The following is a 24,401-nucleotide window of genomic DNA, read 5'->3' as shown; positions in this document are numbered from 1 at the left end:
TTTTAAATTAAAATCTTTGGCGCCTTGTCAGATTTCTTAGGTATTTTTACTCAAACAGGGAGTGCTCAGGCCCATCAGAGGAAATGACAATAAATGAAGTGTTACTTCGCCTGATAGTGTGAAGGAGCTGAAATAACAAATTTGAAAGCTAAGTCACAAACAGCTAATGGCTCTTCCTATTCTGATACCCATTATGCTGATGTATGGGAGCCTAATATCCACTGTTGCTTCAAACCAATTCCCCTACTCTTCTCGTTGGTCCTCACTGTTCAAACAATATATTTGCCAAATTGATAGAATTAAGTAAGAAGTCTTACAACACCAGGTTAAAGTCCAACAGGTTTGTTTCAAATCACTAGCTTTCGGAGCACTGCTCCTTCCTCAGGTGAATGAAGAGGTAGGTTCCAGAAACATATATATAGACAAAGTCTTTCCCACATTCCACTAATTTACTGTATGGTTTATTGACACAATGCTACAGCATTAGCTGTTCAACTCAAGCAAGTGGCTGTTTTTTTAATGCTCAAAGATTAGTTTTGAGGCAGGTGCATTAGAACTGCATTTGTATCTCAATTTCCAATGATTTATTTTCTTCATTTATTCACGGGATGTTGGTGTCACTGGCAAGACCAACATTTATTGTCCATTCCTTGGGGCGGCATGGTAGCACAGTGGCTAGCACTGTTGCTTCACAGCGCCAGGGTCCCAGGTTCGATTCCCAGCTCGGGCCACTGTCTGTGCAGATTCTGCACATTCTCCCTGTGTTTCCATGGGTTTCCTCTGGGTGCACCGGTTTCCTCCCACAAAGTCCCGAAAGACGCGCCTGTTAGGTAAATTGGACATTCTGAATTTTCCCCCGTGTACCCGAATAGGCGCCGGAGTGTGGCGACGAGGGGATTTTCACAGTAACTTCATTGCAGTGTTAATGTAAGCCTACTTGTGACAATAATAAAGATTATTATTATTAGGTGGTGAGCCACTCCTCTGGTGGTACTGTCACAGTGCTACCTTGTAGGGAGTTCCAGCAACGGTGAAGGAACAGTGATGTACTTCCAAATATGCATGTTGGTGTGACTTAGAGGGGAATTTGATGATGTAGTGAATATCATGGAACAGGAATTAGCTTTTCCAGCACCCCTGCAAAGCACTGAAGAGTTTATCTCTCTCACTCTCTCGCAAGCTATGACCTGATTCATTTTATCTCAAGTTTTTTTCTTAAATTGTTCTCTCTGGCACAGCTAATGACGAAACACCCAGCAAAGCGCCTTGGCTGTGGATCTGAGGGAGAGAGAGATATCCGGGATCATGCATTCTTCCGGAGAATTGACTGGGAGAAGCTGGAACAGCGGGAGATACAGCCTCCATTCAAGCCAAAAGTGGTGAGCGCGCTGAAATCCAGGCACCATTATGTCATGTGTGGGGAAACTAGGTTGCGTGCCTGTGTAGAAGCAGCTGAATTCAGATAAATTGAACATTTCTATTCAATAAATAGTTGGGCTGAGACAGCAGAGTTTTTTTAAAAATAGGTCAGGCACAATTGAAGTACGAGGTCTCAAACACACATTGCCAGGACTACATTTTTTGAGAGTTTTGTTGTTTCCCTCAGGGAGTCTTTTCAGAGCTATAGGGAACCAAATAATCTCGAAACTGTAGCATTAGTGGTTAGTATCAGACACACAGTCTGCATTATGGAAGCACTAGCCTTGTCATTTGTGCATAAGCACATCTAAATGATGTTCTTGCCAGTGGCAAATTGTTTGTTATATGAGGGAGTATATACATCAGTGTTTAGGAAATAAAGCAAACCAAGCTTCCAACAGGCAAATGAGGAGAGTCGAACTTACTTGAGTGGTATCCGACTGATTTCTGTGTTCCGCAGTAGGTATGTTATCAGCTTTGTTCAATGAGATTATCTTAACTTTATTCAGGGGAGCTATATGTTCCCTGTCAGGATGGTTTGGGAGGGTTTATTTTACAATCATAACTTCTTGCTCTCAGTTACCATGCTGCTAAGTCTCTCCCTTCTTTAAAAAAACAAAGGAAGGATTGGGGCTGTGTTGGGACTAAGCACCCAGTCAGCCACACGGTGATGAGGTGCCATGGCAGCACTGATACCTGTAGCCCAGTGGAGGGCGGGGACCAGCAGTTTCCCACAAGAAAGAGAAACTGAGATACTCAGGGTGGACAGGAGGTATGCGGAGTCCCCCGAGGAGGGGCTGCTAAAGGAGCGCCGGAGCCTCCAGGCGGAGTTTGACTTGCTTACCACGGGGAAGGCAGAGGCTCAGTTGAGGAAGTTACAAGGAGCGGTGTACGAGTATGGGGAGAAGGGCAAGTAGGATGCTGGCGCACCAACTACGGAAGAGAGAGGCGGCCAGGGAAATTGGGGGAATTAGGGACGGGGGTGGGGGGGGGGGGGGGGTTACACGGTCCTGAGCTCGGAAAGGATCAATGAGGTCTTCAAGGATTTTTATGGTAAATTGTGAGAGTCAGAACCCCCGGAGGGAAGGGATGAAGCAATTCTTGGACCAACTGAGGTTTCCGAAGGTGGAGGAGGAGCGAGTAGTGGGATTAGGGGCCCCGATTGAGTTGGAGGAATTGGTTCAAGGTTTGGAGGGTATGCAGTCGGGCAAGGCCCCGGGACCGGACGGATATCCTGTAGAATTCTATAGTTAATTCTCAGAGCTATTGAGCCCGCTATTGCTGAGAACCTTCAACGAGGCTAAGGAAAGGGGAACCCTTCCCCCGACGATGTCGCGGGCCTTGATCTCGCTCATCCTTATGCGAGATAAGGACCCGTTGCAATGTGGCTCCTAAAGGCCGATATTGCTCTTTAATGTAGACGCCAAGCTGTTGGCCAAGGTCCTGGCCACTAGAATTGAGGACTGTGTCCCGGTGTGATTAATGAGGACCAGACGGGGTTTGTCAAGGGCAGGCAGCTGAACACGAATGTGCGGAGGCTCCTGAACGTGATTATGATGCCCTCGGAAGGAGGGGATGCAGAGGTGGTGGCTGCAATGGATGTGGAAAAAGCCTTCGATCGGGTGGAGTGGGAGTACCTGTGGGAAGTGTTAGGCAGATTTGGATTTGGCGAGGAATTCATAGGGTGGGTCAAATTACTGTATCAGGCCCCCGTAGCTATCCGGCTGCGGTCGGAGTGCTTTAGTCTGCATCGAGGAACGAGGCAGGGGTGCCCCCTGTCCCCCCTGCTGTTTGCCCTGGCAATCGAGCCGTTGGCCATGGCGCTGAGGATGTCTAGAAGCTGGAGGGGGCTGGTTCGGAGAGGGGAGGAGCATCGTGTTTCACTGTACACGGATGACCTGCTCCTGTATATTTCAGATCCGGTGGAGGGGATGGGGGAGGTCATGCAGATCTTAAAAGATTTCGGGATTTCTCCGGGTATAAGTTGAATGTTGAGAAAAGCGAGCTTTTTGTGATCCATGCGAGGGGCCAGGAAAAGAGACTGGAAGAGCTCCCGCTCAAGATAGTGGAGAGGAGCTTTCGCTACTTGGGCATATGGGTGGCTAAGAGTTGGTATGCCCTGCACAAGCTCAACCTAACGCGGCTTGTGGATCAGATGGAGGGGTACTTTAAGAGGTGGGACATACTACCGCTTTACCTGGCGGGCAGGGTGCGGTCCGTGAAGATGACGGTCCTCCCCAGGTTCTTGTTCGTCTTCCAGTGCCTTCCCATCCTCATCCCCAAGTCCTTCTTCAAGCGGGTGAACAGGATTATCACGGGATTTATGTGGGCAAATAAGACCCCGCGAGTTAAAAGACTGTTCTTAGCGCACAGTCGGGGGAGGGGGGGGCTGGTGCTGCCGAACATCTACAGCTATTATTGGGCAGCAAACATATCCATGATTCGGAAATGGGTAGTAGAGGGAGGGGCGGCGTGGAGGTGGCGTCTTGCAGGGATACTAGCTTGGGGGCTCTGATAACGGCACTGCTGCTGCTCCCGCCGGCAAGGTACACCACGAGCCCGGTGATGATGGTGGCACTGAGGATCTGGGGTCAGTGGAGAAGGCACAGGGGGGAGGTAGGGGCCTCAGTCTGGACCCCGATACGAAACAACCACAGGTTCGTCCCGGGTAGAATGGACGGAGGGTTTCTAAGCTGGCACAGAGCAGGTATCAAAAGGATGGGGGACTTGTTTATAGATGGGACTTTTGCTAGCCTGAGGGTGCTGGAGGAGAAATTCAGGTTGCCCCGGGGGAATACCTTTAGGTACCTGCAGGTCCGGGCTTTCTTGAAGAAGCAGGTGGTGGAATTTCCGCTGCTACCTGCCCGCAGGATACAGGATAGGGTGGTCTCGGGCGTGTGGGTAGGAGACGGAAAGGTATCAGATGTATACCAGGAGCTGCAGGAGGCGGAGGAGGCCTCGGCAGAGGAGCTGAAGGGCAAGTGGGAGGAGGAGCTGGGTGAGGAGCTGGATGAGGGCCTGTGGGTGGACGTCCTGGGCAGGGTCAATTCCTCCTCATCTTGTGCCAGGCTTAGCCTGATTCAGTTTAAGGTGGTGCACCGGACACATATGACAGCGGCAAGAATGAGCAAGTTCTGTGGGGTGGAGGACAGGTGTGTGAGGTGTTCAGGGAGCCCAGCAAATCATGTCCATATGTTCTGGGCATGCCCGGCACTTACAGAATTTTGGAGAGGCTTTGCAAAGGCTATGTCCAAGGTCTTGGATACTCGGGTGAAGCTGAGTCAGGAGATAGCGATATTTGGGGTATCCGACGATCCGGGAGTGCAGGAGTCGAACGAGGCCGGAGTTCTGGCCTTTGCCTCCTTGGTAGCCCGGAGAAGGCTCTTGTTAATGTGGAGGGACGCAAAACTCCCAAGCGTAGAGGCTTGGGTCAGTGACGTGGCTGGGTTTCTAGGTTTGGAGAGGATAAAGTTTGCCTTGAGAGGGTCCTTGCTCCAGGCGGTGGCAACCGTTCCTTGACTTGCTTGCGGAACGTTAAGTGAGGAGGGTGCCTTCTTTTAGTAGTGGTTTTGTAAAAATTCTGTAAAATTTTGAATAAAACCAAGTTTTCTTTTAAAAAGAAAGACAGAAAAACTGCAGAGCAAGCTAACCTGCAACATCTGATTTTAAAAATATTATTCTAAAGTTTTGTTCCTCCAATTCTTAATGGGAAATAACTGATTGATCGCCACTCTGGATATGCAGATCTAATAACAGCATGGGTCAAACCTTCTGATCCCTGAATAATCAGAGACGGAGCGTTTGAGTGAAGGTGGACACCAGGACCCTGTGGAAATCCCAACCTGACGACCTCCTTGGAAGTTGCTCAGGAAGTTCAGACACCCAATGGGCAATTCCTCTGCTCCCTGGACCATCTGCAACACTGTTACACTGGAAATGTTAAACAGATTAAAACGTAGGCTAACACCTGGGTACATACCCGACTAACTACCCTCCCAACCTGACTATCCCTGATCACCGAGCCACATCCCGCCCACCCAGCTTTCCTAGACCATTCAACTGACCAACCTCCCCACTTCCATACTACCCACCTAGCTTCCCAACGCTCCCGGAACACTCAACTGTGCCCCCCCCACTTCCTGACTAACCCCACCCCCAAACCACCCAACTAACCCCCCCTACCAACTACCCTCCCAAACGCACCCAACTACCCTCCCAAACCCACCCAACTACCCTCCCAAACCCACCCAACTACCCTCCCAAACCCACCCAACTACCCTCCCAAACCCATCCAACAATCCTCCCAAGTCCACCCAACTACCACCCAAGTCTGCCCAACTACCACCCAAGTCTGCCCAACGACCACACAAGTCCATCCATCTACCACCCAAGTCTGCCCAACTACCACCCAAGTCTGCCCAACTACCACCCAAGTCCGCCCAACTACCACCCAAGTCCATCCATCTACCACCCAAGTCCGCCCAACTACCACCCAAGCCCACCCAAGCCCACTCAACCAACCCCTGACTCAACAATCCCCTCGAGCCAATCCAACTGACACAATTACCCCTTCCGATCACCCTCCAATCACCTGACTAACCCAACCCCCCCCCCCCGAGCTGAGTACCCTTCCAGATATCTCTCCCAAACATCTGACTACTTCGCCTGACTCGAGCTGACAACCCCCCCCCTCCCCACTCATTCACCCTCTCACTCATTCACTAACATGCAGACTGGATCTTTAAGCTTACCCTAAGTCAGCTGGTGGCCATAAAAAATGGGCATGTGCTCTCTTACCCCAACTCCATTCTGACAGAGTTTCCCAAATGGTGCTGCGCATTTCTGTCAGAGCCGAGATCGGAAAATGCCGGAAGGATTGTGCAGCAGCGTCGAATTGGGGAAATGTCACCACCACCGCTGATGGCTTGGAAATTTGGAACCATATGAAACTTCCAACAGATATTTGACACAATTCTGCACAAGAAGCTATTAATTGAGCTCAAAACTGTGATGATTCAAGTTAAACAGCAACAGCTTATACTTGTATACTTGCACTTTTAACAGAATAAAACATCCAGGGCTTCTCATGGGAGCGTTATAATGCAGAGTTTGACACCAAGTCACATGAGGCAAGATTAGAACAGATGCCAAAAGCCTGGCCAAAGTGAAGGTTTTATAGGGACATCTTAGAGGAGGGAAGCAAGGTGGAGCAGTGGGAAGGTTGGGGAGGGAATTCCAGAGTTTAGGGTCTTGGCAACTGACAGATGGGCCACCAGTGGTAGATGGATGAAAATCAGGATGCTCAAGAGACCAGAATGAGATGAATGCAGATATCTGAGTGCCGTGAGACTAGAGGATTTATAGACGTAGGGAGGGGTGAAGGATTTGAAAAGAGGAAAGAGAATTTTCAAATCCAGGCATTGCTGGACCAGGATCCAATGTGGGTCAGTGAGCACAGGGAAAATGAGGACGCAGGACTTTGGTGAGAGTAAGGACGTGAGCAGAGTTCCGGCTGACCTCAGGTTTATGTAGTGTAGAATGTGTGTGGGGGGGTGGGGGGGGGGGGCGCAGTGAGGAGTGCTGTGGAATAGTCCAGTCTGGAGGTGACAGAGGTGTGTTGTTGAAGGTTTCAGCAGCAAATGAGTCAAGGCAGGGTGAAGGCGAGCGATGTCTCAGAGGGTTAATAGTCTTAATGATGGTGCACGTGTGACATCTCCTCTCTGGCTGCAGTACGACACTGAGGTTGCAAGTCGTTGGGTTCAGCTTCAGACAGACACCAGGGAGAAGGATGGAGTCCGTAATGAGGGAAGAGAATTTGTATTCGAGAACAAAGGTGCAACTCCCCAGTGTTTAATTGGAGGAAGTTCCTGCTTATCGGTCAGATAAGCAGTTGAGGGGTTGGGAGAGGTGGTGCTGAGGTAGAGCTGGGTCATCGGTGTACATGTGAAAACTAAGCATGTATTTTGAGATAGTGCCAAAGGAGGGGGACAAAGACAGATCCTTGCTGAACACCGAGGGTAACTGTAAGGGCAGGAAAAGGAAGATCAGCCATTGCAATAGTCACTATTACTCTCATAGGATTAGACAGATAAGAATGAAACCAAGAGGCTGAAGTCCAGTTCCAGAACAGTGGAGAGACATTGGAAGAGAATGGTGCATTCAACCATGGCCAATGCTGCAGACTAGTCAAGAAGGGCAATGAGGGATAGTTTACCGTTGTCACAGCCACGTAGGATCTTGGAAACGGATAAGGAACTAGTTGAAGATGGAACATATGGCATTTTGTTGGAGGAATCATCTCAGTCTTGGAAGAGATACTGAGTTCGGTGCCCCATGGATCAGTATTGAGACCACAGCTGTTACTGAATTGTATAAATAACCTGAATTCAAAAACTCATTGCAAGGGGGTCAGATTTGCCAGTGACACCAAATGAGGTGGAGAGGTGGCATCACAAATAGCGGCTCAGGAATTAACAGGACAAATAGGCAAAATATCTAAATGGGCACCTCTCTCAGTGCAGCACTCCCTCAGTCCTGCACTGGAAGATAAGCCGAGATTTCGAGCTCTCGAGTGGGATTTGAACCCACCACAACCTTGTGACTCGGGCTAGCGTGCCGTTCACTGAGCCTGTACTGACGCCGGGACAGAGAGCAAATCTCACTGAACAACATTTTTCAACAGTCTGGATTTTAGATTTAACAGTCCACCTAGAGACAGATGGCGGAGTTATTTTGCCCAGTAGGATTTCCTGCAATGACGTCCCATTCCACTGGCTACATAAAAACGGGCTTTCTAATTTTAAGCACACTTGATGAAACTTAGTGGCATTAGCATTTGATGAATATTCATAGTTTCATCAACAAAGAATGAATGCAGAGTTGCAATATATCAGTAGTGGCTTTGTACCAGATCACAAGCCAGTTTTCATTTTACAGAGTGCCACAAACAACGCAAGTTTCATCCATGTAAGTCTTATTTCACAATTAAGGAGCGCCATAAAGGCTTTGTTCCACTAACCCTTTCGAACAGCAATTACATTTTTGGCAACAGCGTGATCTTGTGTTTTGTGGTCGTGCTTCATTTTCCTTTTCTTAATGTACAGCAAAATAAGAGCTCGGTAATTATGCTGTAACATGTTTGTGTGTGTTCAAATTGCAATATGACATAGGACATCAGAGGAAGCACGAATGTAGATGGGAAAAGACTGGATAAGGGGAGAGAGAATGAAGCTAAGAGAGATAGAAATGAATTCCATGGAGCAGGAACAGGCTGATATGGTGTGGCTAGTAGGGCAGTCCTGTTTGTGGGTTTTGGGAGGGAGGCAGAGTGGGCTGTGCAGAGTGAGGGGACTGTGAGGTTGGAAGCTGTGGGAGGAAGATCTCCAGAGGCGAAGAGGTCAGTGACAGTCCTGGAAACAATGGTTTGGTGGTGTTTGGTGATGGGGTCTGGTGGAGGTAGGAGGTAAGGTCTGACAGTTGGCACTCAGCCTCTGCAAGATGGAGGTCATTACGCCAGACAGCAGCGGCACCACCCTTGTCAGCAGGTTTGATCACAAGGTCAGGGTTGGTCCTAAGAGAACGGGAGTACAGTAAGTTCAAAGGGAGATATCTGATTCTCATATCCTAACAGAAGGACTATTCACCCAGGTTTTTCTGCTACTACAGTAAGGGAGCCATGTTAAACAGTGTCAATGCAACAAGTCACCTCTTAGCTAGCAGACTCTCAGAATCTGAACATTCAAAACTCTGTAAAAGTCGTCACTTCTTTAAAAATAGGGAACTATTTCCAGCTGTTGTAGCACCCTTCAAGCATGTGCACCCTGTACTGAGAGATCGCCGTTAAATGGACAATCAGATTTCACTTCACATTACAGCAAATCATTGTGTTGGAGAGCTGCTCTATATTTGATCTGTTCTGTTGTTAGTACAGTATCGAATGAAAGTATGGCAGATTACCACCAGAAAGGGGGGGATAATTGAAGTCAATTGGTCTCTGCTGCCCCTTCGGACAACTAATACAAAACAGTTTGAGAGGAGCAGAAGGGAATAGATTCTGTGTCTGCTACTTGTCACATGGAATCAGGAGGGAGGAGAGTAAACCAGGTGAAAAATAACATTATTTGGAAACATGCCTGCTTTAATAATCAATTCAATAGGTAGTTGACAATACTCTACATAGCGTAAGTTTCTAAATTTGAATGATTGAGACAATGACTGAGAAAATGACATTCAGATGAATTAATTAAACTGTATTCTAACTGTAGTTGTTGGAATTTGACCATGTTCTAATGCTACTGCTTTGCTTTATTGTATTAATTACACTAATTTGGATCTGATGTACAATGAACGAGTGAGGCATGTGTGTGGCTTTTTGCAGTTTAACCATTTTGAAGATGAATTTAAGTTGCACTGAATTGGCTTGTTTATTTTGAGTGCGAACAATATATAGCAACCAGAACTAGTCTGTTGAATTGATTATCATTTATTGTTACTTGCGGTAGTCAGCGTTAGCAAGAATGCAGTCCTCTGAAATGTTAACGTGCAGGGTTGGAAATCTCAGAACTGAAACTTGAGGGAAAACTGAGATTGTGTGAAGAAAGGTTTGCTTCCTTAATAGCCAACAAATTAATTTATTGTGCAGCAACAGACCAGATGGTCCCACGTATGCACTGAATTAGCTCATTTTAGCCGAGGCAACAGTTGGGGATTTTATTTGGCTTCAGAGTTTCTGAGTTAGTGGGAAGAGAAAACTGCTAACTTTTCAGTTTTCACTTACGCCAATAGATTGGAGAAGCTGGACCTGCTTCCTTTAGAGGAGAGAAATTTTGTGAGATTTGATAGAGGTGTTCAAAATCATCTGCGGTCAGGGCGCCACGGTGGCGCAGTGGATAGCACTGCTGCCTCACGGCGCCGAGGTCCCAGGCTTCAATCCTGGCTCCGGGTCACTGTCCGTGTGGAGTTTGCACATTCTCCCCGTGACTGCGTGGGTTTCGCCCCCACAACCCAAAGATTTGCAGGATAGGTGGATTGGCCGCGCTAAATTGCCCCTTCATTGGAAAATATAATTGGATACTTAATTTTTTTTTTAAATCATCAGCGGTCTGGATACAGTTGCTCCTAGAGACCCAGCATGGACACATCAGGGTGAATAGCTACAGCAAAGAAGGAGGCTATTCTAATTCTTCTGATGAAATGAGCTTCGTGGATATTTGTGATATCTGTCAAAAGCTTGGTTTGTGACCTGGAGAAGCCACTTGAGTGAGGTGGTAGTTATTGGCAAACCACTTTGGAATTGTATCTGCACCTAGAAACTGGTCCCCAAACTCATTAATTATGCACACGGGTGTTTTACACCTTATTCCGTAGCGGGCAGGCCTGGATGGCATGTAGTCCCATATCGTGTCTGGGTACCATGTTGAAAAGGTGTCCCAATATCACTGACCAACTATTGAAGAAAGAAGGTGAACTCCCTGTAAATGAAGATCAATGTCCGAAGATGGGCTCCCTAAGAATGAAGGGGGATCTCCTGGAGCATTCTGAGGCTGGAAGGTGGAGCCTCTCCAGGACACCTAATCTGGACGGCCTACCTGCAGATGCACCCACACCCCTTCGACCCACTGCTGTGGTATTCCAGGGTCCAGATTTGCAGACAGTTCCCATCCTGAACTCTGGAGGCAACCTCAGGAATTGTCCAGATGAACCTGACATCTGCACGCTACATTTTTCCAAACATGTTTTCCCACCGGTACTACTGTGAATCTGGCATGGGTGGACCTTCACTTGTATCCCCTTAACGGGATGCAAAAGAGGTTCATGCCGGCCTCTGGTGGGATTTCCGACCTGCTGTGGCGAACACCAGCGGACGATCCCACTGCGAATTCATGCCGGCGTGCAACTGATTTCTGGGCCTGCGTCCATATTCTCCCACCATGTCCACAAGTGAACACACCGGCAGGTTGCAGGAGAATCCCAGCCATAGAGACCAGAGTAACCTTTTCAGCCCCTTGAGCCACTCAATTGCATCATGGCTGACCTGTACCTTTGTTCCAGCTAACTTACTACCCTAACTAAAGCCTTTCAGTCTCAGATTTGTCGTTTTCAACTGACCCCCAGGTTCAACAGCTCTCTGGAGGAGAGAACCCCAGCTTCCCACTGAAATGTGAAGAAGTTCTCCCTCACATCACCCCTCAACTGCCTGTTTCCAATTTTGAGGGTTTGCGCCCTTGTTCTAGCCCAGCCCCGCCGGAGGAATTATTTTCCTCTATCTACCCTGAAGCCTCAATAATAGATAGATAGAATTTACAGTGCAGAAGGAGGCCATTCGGCCCATCGAGTGTGCACCGGCTCTTGGAAAGAGCACCCTACCCAAGCCCATATCCCCATAACCCAGCAACCCCACCCAACACCAAGGGCAATTTTGGACACTAAGGGCAATTTATCATGGCCAATCCACCTAACCCGCACATCTTTGGATAATCATCATTACAGTGAGGTAATTCCTTAATCTTCTCTATTCAAGGAAAATAAGCCTGGGGCGCGATTCTCCGATCGCGGGACAGAGTGTCCACGCTGTCGCATTTCACGACGGCGCGAAACGGGCGCGGGCACTTGCAATTCTGGCCCCCACAGGGGGCCAGCACGGTGCTGGAGCGGTTCACACTGCTCCAGCCTCACTTCCTGGCGCGCACTGGGGGCGACACGCCAACCCGCGCAGTGGCGACAAGCCAACCCGCGCAGTGGTGACACGCCAACCCGCGCAGTGGCGACACGCCAACCCGCGCAGTGGCGACACGCCAACCCGCGCAGTGGCGACACGCCAACCCGCGCAGTGGCGACGCGCCAACCCGCGCATGCGCAGTGGCGACGCGCCAACCCGCGCAGTGGCGACGCGCCAACCCGCGCAGTGGCGACGCACCAACCCGCGCATGCGCAGTGGTGACACGCCAACCCATGCAGTGGCGACGCACCAACCCGCGCATGCGCAGTGGTGACACGCCAACCCGCGCAGTGGCGACACGCCAACCCGTGCAGTGGCGACGCACCAACCCGCGCATGCGCAGTGGTGACACGCCAACCCGCGCAGTGGCGACACACCAACCCGCGCAGTGGTGACACGCCAACCCGCGCAGTGGCGACACGCCAACCCGCGCAGTGGCGACGCGCCAACCCGCGCATGCGCAGTGGTGACACGCCAACCCGCGCAGTGGTGACACGCCAACCCGCGCAGTGGTGACGCGCCAACCCGCGCAGTGGCGACGCGCCAACCCGCGCAGTGGCGACACGCCAACCCGCGCATGCGCAGTGGTGACACGCCAACCCGCGCAGTGGCGACACGCCAACCCGCGCAGTGGCGACACGCCAACCCGCGCAGTGGCGACGCGCCAACCCGCACATGTGCGGTGGCTTTACAGAACGCACCGGCCCCGACGCAACAAGGCGCGGGGGTTCTGGGGCCGGACGCGCAGCAAAGTAGGGTGGGGGGGTGGAGAGAGGCCGGCCCGTCGACCGGTGGGCTCCGATCACGGGCCTGACCCCATCGGAGGCCCCCCACTCAGGGGACAGAGCCCCCCTCCCGCGCCCCCTCCCCCCCCCCACCCCCCACCCAAAGGCCACCCCCCGACCCTTCGCGCAGAGTTCCCGCCGGCAGCGGCCAGGTGTGGACGGCACCGGGGGGACTCTGCTTTTTCCGCGCGGCCGCTCGGCCCATCTGGGCTGGAGAATCAGCGGCCCGGCCTCGTACAGCGGCCCGCAACCCGCCGGCGTAAATGGCGCCGATTCTCTGCACCTCGGAGAATCACACACCAGTGGCGCGGCACGGTTGCGCCGATTCTCTGGCCCGGCGCGGGGCTGGGAGAATCGCCCCCCTTGTCTATGCACTGATCCCTGTCATTTTATCTTTTTAACGTGGAATCTTCCTGGTGAATCTGCTCTGCTCCACCTCCAAGGCTCATTTATCCTTTCTGAGGCGCGGTGCCCGAGACTGCACCAAATGGGGTCGAACTGGATCTCAGTACAGCTTCCACACTTTGAATTCCAGCCCTTTTGTGGGAAAGGGCAACGTTTCATTCACCTTTTAAATATCTTTCTGTATCCGTTCCATCGTTTATAGCGATTCTTGTACTTGGAAATGTAAATTGCTGAGCCCCTCGCAATTCTGAGCTCCTCGCAATTCTGAGCTTCTCGCTATTCTGTGCCCCTCGCAATTCTGAGCTTCTCGCTATTCTGAGCCCCTCGCTATTCTGAGCTTCTCGCCATTTAGAAAATATCCTGATCGAAAGTGGATGATCTCACACTTTCTTACGTTGAACTCCATCTGTTCTACCCACTTACTTAATCTTCAGTGGTGCTTTGCAACTTTGTCCTCTACACTATTTAATGCTACATAACGATGATGTCAACAAATTTGGATGTAAAGTCATAGACGTTTACAGCACAGGAATGGCCCCTGGGTCCCATCGCGTCTGTGCCAGTCAAAAACAACCATCAAAATATTCTAATCCCATTTTCCAGCACTCGGCCCATAGCCTCGTATGTTTTGGCATCACAAGTGCACATTTAAATACTTCTTAAATGTTCTGAGGGTCTCTGCCTCCATCACCCTCTCAGGCAACAGGTTCCACACTGCCACCACTCTCTGGGTGAAAAGGGCTTTCCTCACATCCCCTCTAAACCTCCTGCCCCTTAGCTTAAATCTATGTCTCCTGGCCATTGATCCCTCCACCAAGGGGAAAGGTTTCTTCCTGTCTACCCTATCGACGCCCCTCATAATTTTATACATTTATACATCTCAGTCATGTCCCACCTCATTCTTCTCTGCTCCAAGGAAAACAACCCCAGTCTATCTAATCTCTCGTCATAACTAAAACTCTCCAGCCCAGGCAACATCCTGGTGAATCTCCCCTGGACTATTTCCAGTTCTATCACATCCCTCCCATAATGTATATTCCAGAACTGCACACAATACTCTAGCTGTGGTCTAACCAACGTTATATAGACTTCTCTATTCCTTCATCCACGGCATTGATAAACGGCGAAATGTCAAAGACCCAACAGATCGTGGAGGACACCACTAAAGTTACATCTGCCAATTTGACCACACACCATTATCCATTCACACTCTATTAACTGCTAAACAGTTCCCTATCCAAGCCAAGAGATTGGCTGCAATTACATGTGCTCTAATTTTTAACAGTTTTAGGTGAAACGTTGTCGAATGCCTTCTGGTGGCGCACACAGATAGAATCCAGGGGCACGCCTCATCAACCGCAATATTTACCTCCTCAAAATATACGACCTGCTCTTCACAAACCCATGCTGGCTCTCTCTGCTCAGCACACACTGCTCAATCACTCCGGGCAGCACAGTAGCACAAGTGGATAGCACCGTGCCTTCACAGCGCCAGGGTCCCAGGTTCAATTCTCCGCTGGGTCACTGTCTGTGCGGAGTCTGCACGTTCTCCCCACGTCTGCGTGGGTTTCCTCCGGGTGCTCCGGTTTCGTCCCACAGTCCAAAGACGTGCAGGTTAGGTGGATTGGCCATGATAAATAGCCCTTAGTGACCAAAAAGGTTAGGAGGGGTTATTGGGTTACGGAGATAGGGTGGAAGAGAGGGCTTTAGTGGGTCGGTGCAGACTCGATGGGCCGAATGGCCTCCTTCTGCACTGTATGTTCTATGTTCCATCCTCAGTGATAGATATTAGTAACCACCTCACAACTAACATTAGAACTAACAGACCTAGAGCATTTCCTGGCTAAATAGGTGTTGGAAGTATTCGTGATGCAGTTCCCAGCAGTCAATGAGATCACATCATTCAGATCACACCAATTGCTGCTGTTCCATTTCTGCCTTTGAGAACACAGAACTTCCTGACACAGTCGGTGGGTGCCAGAAATAGAGAACAAATCCAATTTTCTTCCGACATCCCATATTTCACTGGGCAAAAACCCCCCAGCTAAAAACGAACCTGGGGATAAAGCTGAAAAGGCAGAACAGCTGCACAGTGAAGTGGTTTGACAATGATAAATCTATTACTGCATCGGATAGTTACCCCTCACCCCACTGCAGCGTACAAGCAAATATTTTATTTATCCTCCTCCTCCTGCAATTTATTCACCCAGTCATTTTGTTTCACCTTTCAATATTTGTTCTAAGCACAGCCGAGGCACATTAAAGGCAGCCTGGTCTCCTGACTGTGATTTCCTACCTTCAGTTGTATCACCAGCTATAACCCAGATCAATGTATCTGCTCATTAATATCATTTCCTTTTGCATCTATGTGCTTTGAATTGCGCTGAATGAATTACAGACTAAAGGCTGGGTCAGTGACATTCTCATGACATAGGGATAGGATGGAGGTGTGGGATTGAGTAGGGTGCTCTTTCCGGGGGTTGGTGAAGACTGCTTTGCTTTTACACAAAGCAGATGGCCTCTCAGCAGGGTCTTCTTTACCACCGACCGGGTATCCCCTCGATGTTATTAAAGCAACTGCATTTGCTCTTTAGTCTTTTTTAAAAGACCTGTTCAATGGATAATGCCTGCAGTCTGCGCAAGATTGCAAATTGCTAGAGGTTTTCACATATTAAACCAGGGTAAAACGTGTTGAATATAAGAACCTAACCTGTTCCTCAAACATCCAGTGTGTACCACCCATTTAAATGGGTTATTACCTGCACAAATACGTGTTTATATTCTCAATTTTGTAACAGTATTCGCAAGAATATAGTTGGTAAAATGTGATATTTATATGTATCATTTAACAATCCAATGAATCACAAGTGAGTAATTGGTGTAATTTCATTTTGCTGGGAAGAAGATAGTCCTTGTATGTTTCTCAAATTGCAGCACAACTTTGATACATTGTGCTACTTTGCGCATTCCAATACAGAACATTTTCTTAGCTTCAATAAAGGAAATAGTTGCAGACAGAGAATATCTTTTAGGTTGATGGACAGAATGACCTGGTTTATTGTATTCAATAATGTAACTTTGACACACCATTTTAATGCTTACTAAATTCTCTCCCTACCACTTGTCCCTCAAGATATTTGGCCTTTTTGGAAATAGTATTCAGTATTTCTATTGCACCTGATAACACTGTGCAGAAGTAATCCAGTTATTTTCTGCAGTAATCCAAGGCCCTTTATTTCTTGGTTTCTGGGGCACAATAAGCAAAATCCTTAAGAACTGTATTCATTGGTCATAGAATTTACAGTGCTGAAGGAGGCCATTCGGCCCATCGAGTCTTCACCAACCCCCGGAAAGAGCACCCTACTCAATCCCACACCTCCATCCTATCCCTGTGTCATGAGAATGTCGCTTTAAGAAATGGTTAGCTGCTCATGTTACTGCAGTGATGTCAGAGTGTGGGTGGAGCTGAGCTCTGGTTCTGCTTTTTAGTTTCACTTTTGAGAAAAGCTTGGGTGTGTCTGTGTCTTTTGGTTTTCGTGTTTCAGTGCGTGTTGCAGCTGAAGTCAGACAAAGCAGCTGTACTGTTGATCTCTCTGCCATGAAGGACTATCTCTTGATCATTTGGTGAATTCAGAAGAATTATAAATGTTTTCAGTAGTGACTGTAAACTCTGATGTGCTTATGTTTAAAGGTTTGTTAAGTCTTCTGGGTGTTAAAAGAGCAGCATACAGATTACGTAGTGTTGTATTCTTTGGATGGTGTATTTGATTTACTGGTTGCTAAGATATTCACTTTGTTTTAAAAAGGTTAACTTGAGTTCATAGAATAAATATTGTTTTGTTTTAAAAAAAGAACTTTTCCCTTTCTGAAGTACCACACTTGTAGAGTGGACTGTGCGCTCCCCATACCACAATCTATTAAAAGTTGTGGGTCAGGTGAACTCCATGATATACTTTGGGATTCTCTAAACCCTGACCCATAACACCTGTAACCAAGTAACCCCACCTACACTTTTTTGGACACTAAGGACAATTTAGCATGGCCAATCCACCTAACCTGCACATCTTTGGACTGTGGGAGGAAACCGGAGCACCCGGAGGAAACCCACGCAGACATGGGGAGAGCGTGCAAACTCCACACAGACAGTGACCCAAGCCAGGAATCAAACCTGGTACCCTGGATCTGTGAAGCAACAGTGCTAACCACTGCACTCTCCATGATGTTTTGCAGGTTTCTGTTTCTCTGGAGAATGGTTTCAAGTCACTGGAACTGCCATTAAACTATTCTTTGAGTAGCAAACAAAATTGAGTTATATTAAGGGGAAATCAAGCCTGAAAATAAATTGCTGCTCTAACAGAAAACTAGCAGTTCCAAAATGGTTACTTTAAAAAATGGAAATAGCAGTTTTCTTCACAGGATGCACGTGACGGCGCATTGAATTCATAACCAATACCTCTCCACTATCACCTCCTCCAATCTTTGCTCTCCCTCATTCATATCCATGATACCTCCAGAAAACATTAATTCAAGCTCCAAGACTGCCATAATTTCACTCTCCCCATCCTGTCTAGCACTAAATTGTGCCTACTTATCAGAATTGTCCTCACCAATCTGCAAGTCGTTAAATTCAAAATCCTTTTTATCTTAATTACCTCTAGGCCTTGCTGTAACCAGTCTCCACCCCCTGTGTAGTTTTGAATGCAGCCCCCATCGCATCTCTCTTCTGCCCTCATAATGTCACAGCAGAAACTTGCTGCTTTCTAGAATGCCCTTCCCAAGTCCCAGTCCTTCTCACCTTCAGAAGTATCTTCAAAGCCCGTCTCTTCAAATATGCCTTCAACACCTTCTTTTAACTTCATACACTGTTTGGTATTTGTTCCATCACTATATGTCACCTGGGACATTAATTACATTAAATGTGTATATAAGGAACATTTGATGTTGAAATGGCTGAATATGGCATCTATAAAATAGAGAAAAGTTTTACCCCCGAGTATAATTTAACAAATCAGAGCATGTTAGAAGATTGCAAAGATTAGTTTAACATTCAGTGCACTATTACTAGCTGCAACCAATAGAGTGGGAAGGCAAAGGAATGTAAAGAACATCTTGTCTTCCCAATATCTAATTTATTATATCCCTCAAATTTCTAATCAACATTTATCCAGCTTTCTCTTAAATTTACCAATAGGATCATTCCCCAACCCCCTGTCATCTGTTCTATACACTCACCACTTCCATATATCGTAGTTAAATCTAACTTGTGATTTAATCCTCCCTCTAATAGAGTTTTGAGATTGTGCTCTCTTGTAGAATATGTAATATGTTAAATGTATTTACTTGTACCTTGTCTATACTTGAATCCAGTTATGGATTCCGGTATTAGGTTCAGTTGGACAAAGTCCTGATAAATTATCATTCCATCGATTCTCAGTCTTATGAATTATTGGAGCAGACTGAGATGGGTGGGGCTCTTTTCTCTGGAAGGGAACCTTCAGAGGAGACACGAATGGAAGGATTTGATAGGGTAGATGTAGGGAAGCTGTTGTTATATTGTAAAGATATACCAGCGAAGGGCATTGGTTAATTAAGTACTTAAAACACTTTCAAGCGAGACCACTGGGACACTGGGTTTGGAGGTGGGGAATAGATATATATAATGCTGCATTCTGTGACTAAACACGCTGTCAAGAAAAGTATTGACTTCCAAATTCATACTTCACTAACTGGTGTAGGGTCGAAGTAAGAGCTACTTCCATTTGTAAGCAAGCCCAGAATAATGAAATAGAAATGGAGGATAGCCACTAACAGAACAAAGAATTAAAGAGAAATTTCTTTAAGAGGGCTTTTCACAGTAGCTTCATTGAAGTCTATTTGTGACAATAAGCGATTATTATTATTACACAGTTACGAGAATGCACAATGCGCTGTCACGTGGAGTGATTGAAACAGACAGTGACAAATATAGGGTAAGCTTGATGCATATGTGAAGAAGGGCCATATGGTAATTAAAGTGGAGGGGGGCTGCGGTGGGGGGGTGGGGGGGGGGGGGCAGAGGAGAAAGAGACTTGTGTGGTGTACAAACCTCAGCATTGATAAGTCATGATGAGTGGCATGTTTCTGTGCTGTACATTCTGTGTCATTCTGCTGCCATTAGTTTCTGACTCAGACTTTGTTCATTCATACTTGATACTGGGGAGATAAAATCAGCTGGGTGCAGGGCAAGGGAACCAATCCAGGATGAGTGGAAGTGCCAGAGATGACCTCTACCTGGAAAACCATGGTCATTTTGTGAGCAGGAAGTCCTTGTTAAGCGCTTGATGTTTACAAAGAATGTAAGATAGTGGAGCATGTTAAGTTTTCATTCATTCATATGTGCTTTGTCCAAAAGTAGGTACTTGGCTAATTGTTTGCTGATAGTTCACCCTGAACCTTTTTCCTGGTAGTTTTTGTCTTTGGTGGTTTGCCGTTGCTTTCCATTCCCAGGGCCAGGGTGGGAAGCAAGTCCTAGTCTACCTCAGCCAGAAGGGGAATCAAATCCATGCTATAGTGGTGTTATTCTGAACCACAGGCTAGGTATCTCATCAACTGAGCTAACCAATACCCAGTTACGTTTTACATCCCCTTGTGTAAGCTCACCTTGTCTTTTATGGATAATTGAAGGCAAAATTCTTTGAAGTTTGTATTAACTTGTTCAGAACGTTGTAGTTTATATTTAACAATCTGCAAACATGGAATGAATCATAAAGGATAAAAGTTAATACTGGTGACTTCCAGTTTGCTGAGGAAATGCCTACTTCCTAATGATCCGCTTATTTGGTGATTGTGACCAACTGTACAAAATCCCTGGGATGTGATGGTGGGGGGATAGAAATATGGGTCAGAACTTCTGAAAACAATTTACATAATCCATATCCATGTGCATATTGTTGCCACTTTCAATGCTGAGTTAATTTAAACTTGCATTATTAATTTGTGTGTTAACCCAGCTCTCTCCGTCAACTCATGGTGCCCCTCCAAACGTTTGCACAAAGGTGGAGCTCCCAAAAATATTGTCTGATAGGAGTAATACTGCCTATAACTATTAGAAATAGCATTGTTACATTCGCAGCTCAGGAAATTAAATTTTATGCCACTCACAAGTTCCAACATGGGTGGTAGTTATTCATTTTTATTCGACAGATTTATTGCCAGTGGATTTTCACTCAGGGGCCACTTACGTCTTTCAATAAACATCCTGACATTTGTTTTTCTCTCTCTCTCCACAGTGCGGCAGAAGTGCCGAAAACTTTGACAAGTTCTTCACACGAGGCCAACCGGTGTTAACGCCACCTGACCAGCTGGTCATAGCTAACATTGACCAGGCAGAGTTTGAAGGATTCTCATTTGTAAACCAAGAATTTATTCACCCCAGTCAAACCAATGTTGTATGTAACTGAGAATGAGGATGTCAAGCAACTGCATTAGTAAATGGGCCTTTGTTTAAAATGTCTATAATAAATCAATGATTAATTTTACAAGATTAAAATGTTCAGAAAAAGTTAAGGAACAAGCACTTTTAACTTTTAGAAAATAAATAATGTACTTTAAGAAGATATATTGACAATTTTAAAGTCCAGCTTTAAACCGGTCTAATATAATTGTGAATTGTTCTGATAATTAAAAGGACAGAAAGATTTTTAGGAACGCATTCTCCTCTGCTGGATTCTAATATGTTTTTTTAAATGTTGAGATACAAATTGCAATATACATTTGGCCCCCAAGGGACCAGTTCATTCTGCCTTGTCTTCCCAATAATCAAAGATAGTTTATAGTCTCGGCATCAAAAGCAGTTGTCTCTCCAAAAATGTTGTAGATGAGATATGTTTGAGTAAATCAGAATTTGTATTTCAAGGGGCAGCACGGTAGCATTGTGGATAGCACAATTGCTTCACAGCTCCAGGGCCCCAGGTTCGATTCCGGCTTGGGTCACTGTCTGTGCGGAGTCTGCACATCCTCCCCGTGTCTGCGTGGGTTTCCTCCGGGTGCTCCGGTTTCCTCCCACAGTCCAAAGATGTGCAGGTTAGGTGGATTGGCCATGATAAATTGCCCTTAGTGTCCAAAATTGCCCTTCGTGTTGGGTGGGGTTACTGGGTTATGGGGATAGGGTGGAGGTGTTGACCTTGGGTAGGGTGCTCTTTCCAAGAGCCGGTGCAGACTCGATGGGCCGAATGGCCTACTTCTGCACTGTAAATTCTATGATAAGACATTCTCCATCTGTAATTTGCACTAATATATAAAACTGATATTTCTATTTGGGTTACAGATCAAGAAATCTGACACTTTTTTTGCAAGAAATAATTGAAAGGGGAGCAGAGAGAAAAAAATAGCCGATCAAATAATTTTGGTATTTTAACGTGTACTAGAGATCACTTGTCCAAAGTCGCCACTGTGAGGATGGTGATACATTGTCTCATATGAATCACACAGTGAACTTAGCATGTTCTTGTTGAAAGACACAGAAACTTAACCTAGTGCACAACCAGTGCTGGAAACTATTCTGCTAATTTTATATTAAACTACAGAGAATGCTGTGCTACATGTGTCTAGCTCATTCATATCTCAGAATTAGTTTCTTGTGTGGGATGAGCTGTTTTTTCTTAGAAATAGCAATGTTCAGCTTTCGGCAAAGCTCTGGCTTTGTTAGAGCATATGTTCAATGTGTTACGGGAGCACTAACTTCAGACAACAGCATTTGGCAAATTGTCTCTCAATTTTGTTAAATCTGCAATGTAATTATGTAAATTGCGTCACTAAAATAGAATCCAGTCACTTGAGTGGCATTTTGAGAAACATTCTCTGGCACTCCTCATGACAGTCCTCTTTAAGATATTAACTGTACGCTTGTTCGAAATTTTCAAAGACCTATTGCAATTTTTAAACTTATGGCACAGAAAAGTGTTTTTTTTCTTTTAAGACATTTGCTTGTACTATTACAAATTAGCCTATAATTTCAAAACAAATTAAACTTCTTGATGTATTGTTTAACTCCTGTACTTACCACTACAGTAAACAGAACTATTTTGGTCAAACTTGCTTTATTTTTCTTAAGGTTGAACAGGAAATGCTGATTCTTAAAGAGCCAGAGTAAGTCCATGTATACACCTTCATTCAGTCACAACATGGGAACTGGTTCTGATCATTTTTTGCCTTGATTTTGGAAACAGTCATTCAGTGACTCACTATTACTGCCTTTAAGAAACGCATGTCATGATACAATTAGTATGTTATCAATGGTGCCGTATGCAACAACATTAAGAAAGCACGCCTGTTTGGCTGTTGGTCTAAACAGTGTTTGCCATATCCATGTTGAAAAGTGCATTGTTTTAAAAGAAATTACAATTGAAAATGGCAAGTTTTTTTTAAAATCGCATCCTTCAGTGCTTCTTGTGCTGATTGACGGTTACACTCATACAGTTTGAAGTCATATGTCTGATTCTGCCAATTTATTGAAGGTACAGTAAATGGAGATATGAACGCAGCCCATTGTTGGTTGGAACATCAACATTTAAAACGAGCATTAAATTGATTTTAAATGCCAGAATTGTAGGTGAATGAAAATAATAATTGAAATATATGTAATGGCTTTAAGAACCCTTTAAGAACCGCCATGTGACATCTTTCACAATTTATAGTAACTTTGTGGACCAAACTTTTTACTCATTGAATTTATACCTAGTGAGCTTGAATACAAATATTTATTAAGAAGAGGTAGTAAGGAGGGAATATGCTTGTAAATTAAATGCTAATATGTATTTTAAAATATAATTTTCTGATATTATTGAAGTTTGGGGAAAAAAAGTTCAAAGTTAATTGGATATCTGGGGCGGAATTCTCCGCAATCGGCGCGATGTCCGCCGACCGGCGCGAAAAACGGCGCGAATCAGTCCGGCATCGCGCCAACCCAAATGTGCGGAATCCTCCGCATCTTGAGCGGCCGAGCCCTAACCTTGAGGGGCTAGGCCCGCGCCAGACTGATTTCCGCCCCGCCAGCTGGCGGGAAAGGCCTTTGGTGCCCCGCCAGCTGGCGCGAAACTGACTTTGCCGGGCGGCGCAAGTGCGGGAGCGCCAGCGGCCGGTCACGGCATCCCCGCGCATGCGCAGTGGAGGGGATCTCTTCCGCCTCCGCCATGGTGGAGACCATGGCGAAGGCGGAAGGAAAAGAGCGCCCCCACGGCACAGGCCCGCCCACGGATCGGTGGGCCCCGATCGCGGGCCAGGCCACCGTGGGGGCACCCCCTGGGGCCAGATCGGCCCGCGCCCCCCCAGGACCCCGGAGCCCGCCCGCGCCGCCTTGTCCCGCCGGTAAGGTAGGTGGTTTAATCCACGCCAGTGGGACAGGCATTCCAGCAGCGGGACTTCGGCCCATCCGGGCCGGAGAATCGCCGGGGGGGGGGGCCGCCAGCCGGCGCAGCGCAATTCCCACCCCCGCCGAATATCCGGTGCCGTAGAATTCAGCAACCGGCGGGGGCGGGATTCACGCCAGCCCCCAGCGATTCTCCAACCCGGCGGGGGGGGTCGGAGAATCACGTCCCTGGTGTCTGTCATCTATCCCAAAACTATTTCAAAAGGCAGTCTCCAAACTAGGACTAGCACTGACATTGATGTGGTTATTTTGTTTTGTTCAGTGTTGAGGCCACAGCTGTTCTCTTTATATATTAACAATCTAGATAACGGGACTGGGGGCATTCTGGCTAAGTTTGCCGATGATACAAAGATAGGTGGAGGGGCAGGTAGTATGGAGGAGGTGGGGAGGCTGCAGAAAGATTTAGACAGTTTAGGAGAGTGGTCCAAGAAATGGCTGATGAAATTCAACGTGGGCAAGTGTGAGGTCTTGCACTTTGAAAAAAAGAATAGAGGCATGGACTATTTTCTAAACGGTGACAAAATTCATAATGCTGAAGTGCAAAGGGACTTGGGAGTCCTAGTCCAGGATTCTCTAAAGGTAAACTTGCAGGTTGAGTCCGTAATTAAGAAAGCAAATGCAATGTTGTCATTTATCTCAAGAGGCTTGGAATATAAAAGCAGGGATGTAC

At 46.9% G+C, this 24,401-nt stretch overlaps 1 protein-coding gene across 1 annotated transcript in view; it reads left to right on the top strand.

The window, feature by feature from the left end:
- Positions 1 to 22,397, top strand: part of prkcab (protein kinase C, alpha, b) — a 489,840-nt gene extending 467,443 nt beyond the window's left edge. Inside the window, exons 16-17 of the mRNA XM_072483739.1 lie at positions 1,239 to 1,379; positions 20,595 to 22,397. Of these exons, the coding sequence (XP_072339840.1) occupies positions 1,239 to 1,379; positions 20,595 to 20,765 (312 nt within the window). The 3' untranslated portion in view covers positions 20,766 to 22,397. The remainder of the gene's footprint in view (positions 1 to 1,238; positions 1,380 to 20,594) is intronic.
- The last annotated feature ends 2,004 nt before the right edge of the window (positions 22,398 to 24,401 follow it).

The sequence above is a fragment of the Scyliorhinus torazame genome, chromosome 18 (genome assembly GCF_047496885.1).
Source record: "Scyliorhinus torazame isolate Kashiwa2021f chromosome 18, sScyTor2.1, whole genome shotgun sequence".
In the NCBI taxonomy this organism is placed as follows: domain Eukaryota; kingdom Metazoa; phylum Chordata; class Chondrichthyes; order Carcharhiniformes; family Scyliorhinidae; genus Scyliorhinus; species Scyliorhinus torazame.
Note: the sequence above shows the minus strand (reverse complement) of the source record. Positions and strands in the feature narration are given on the sequence as shown.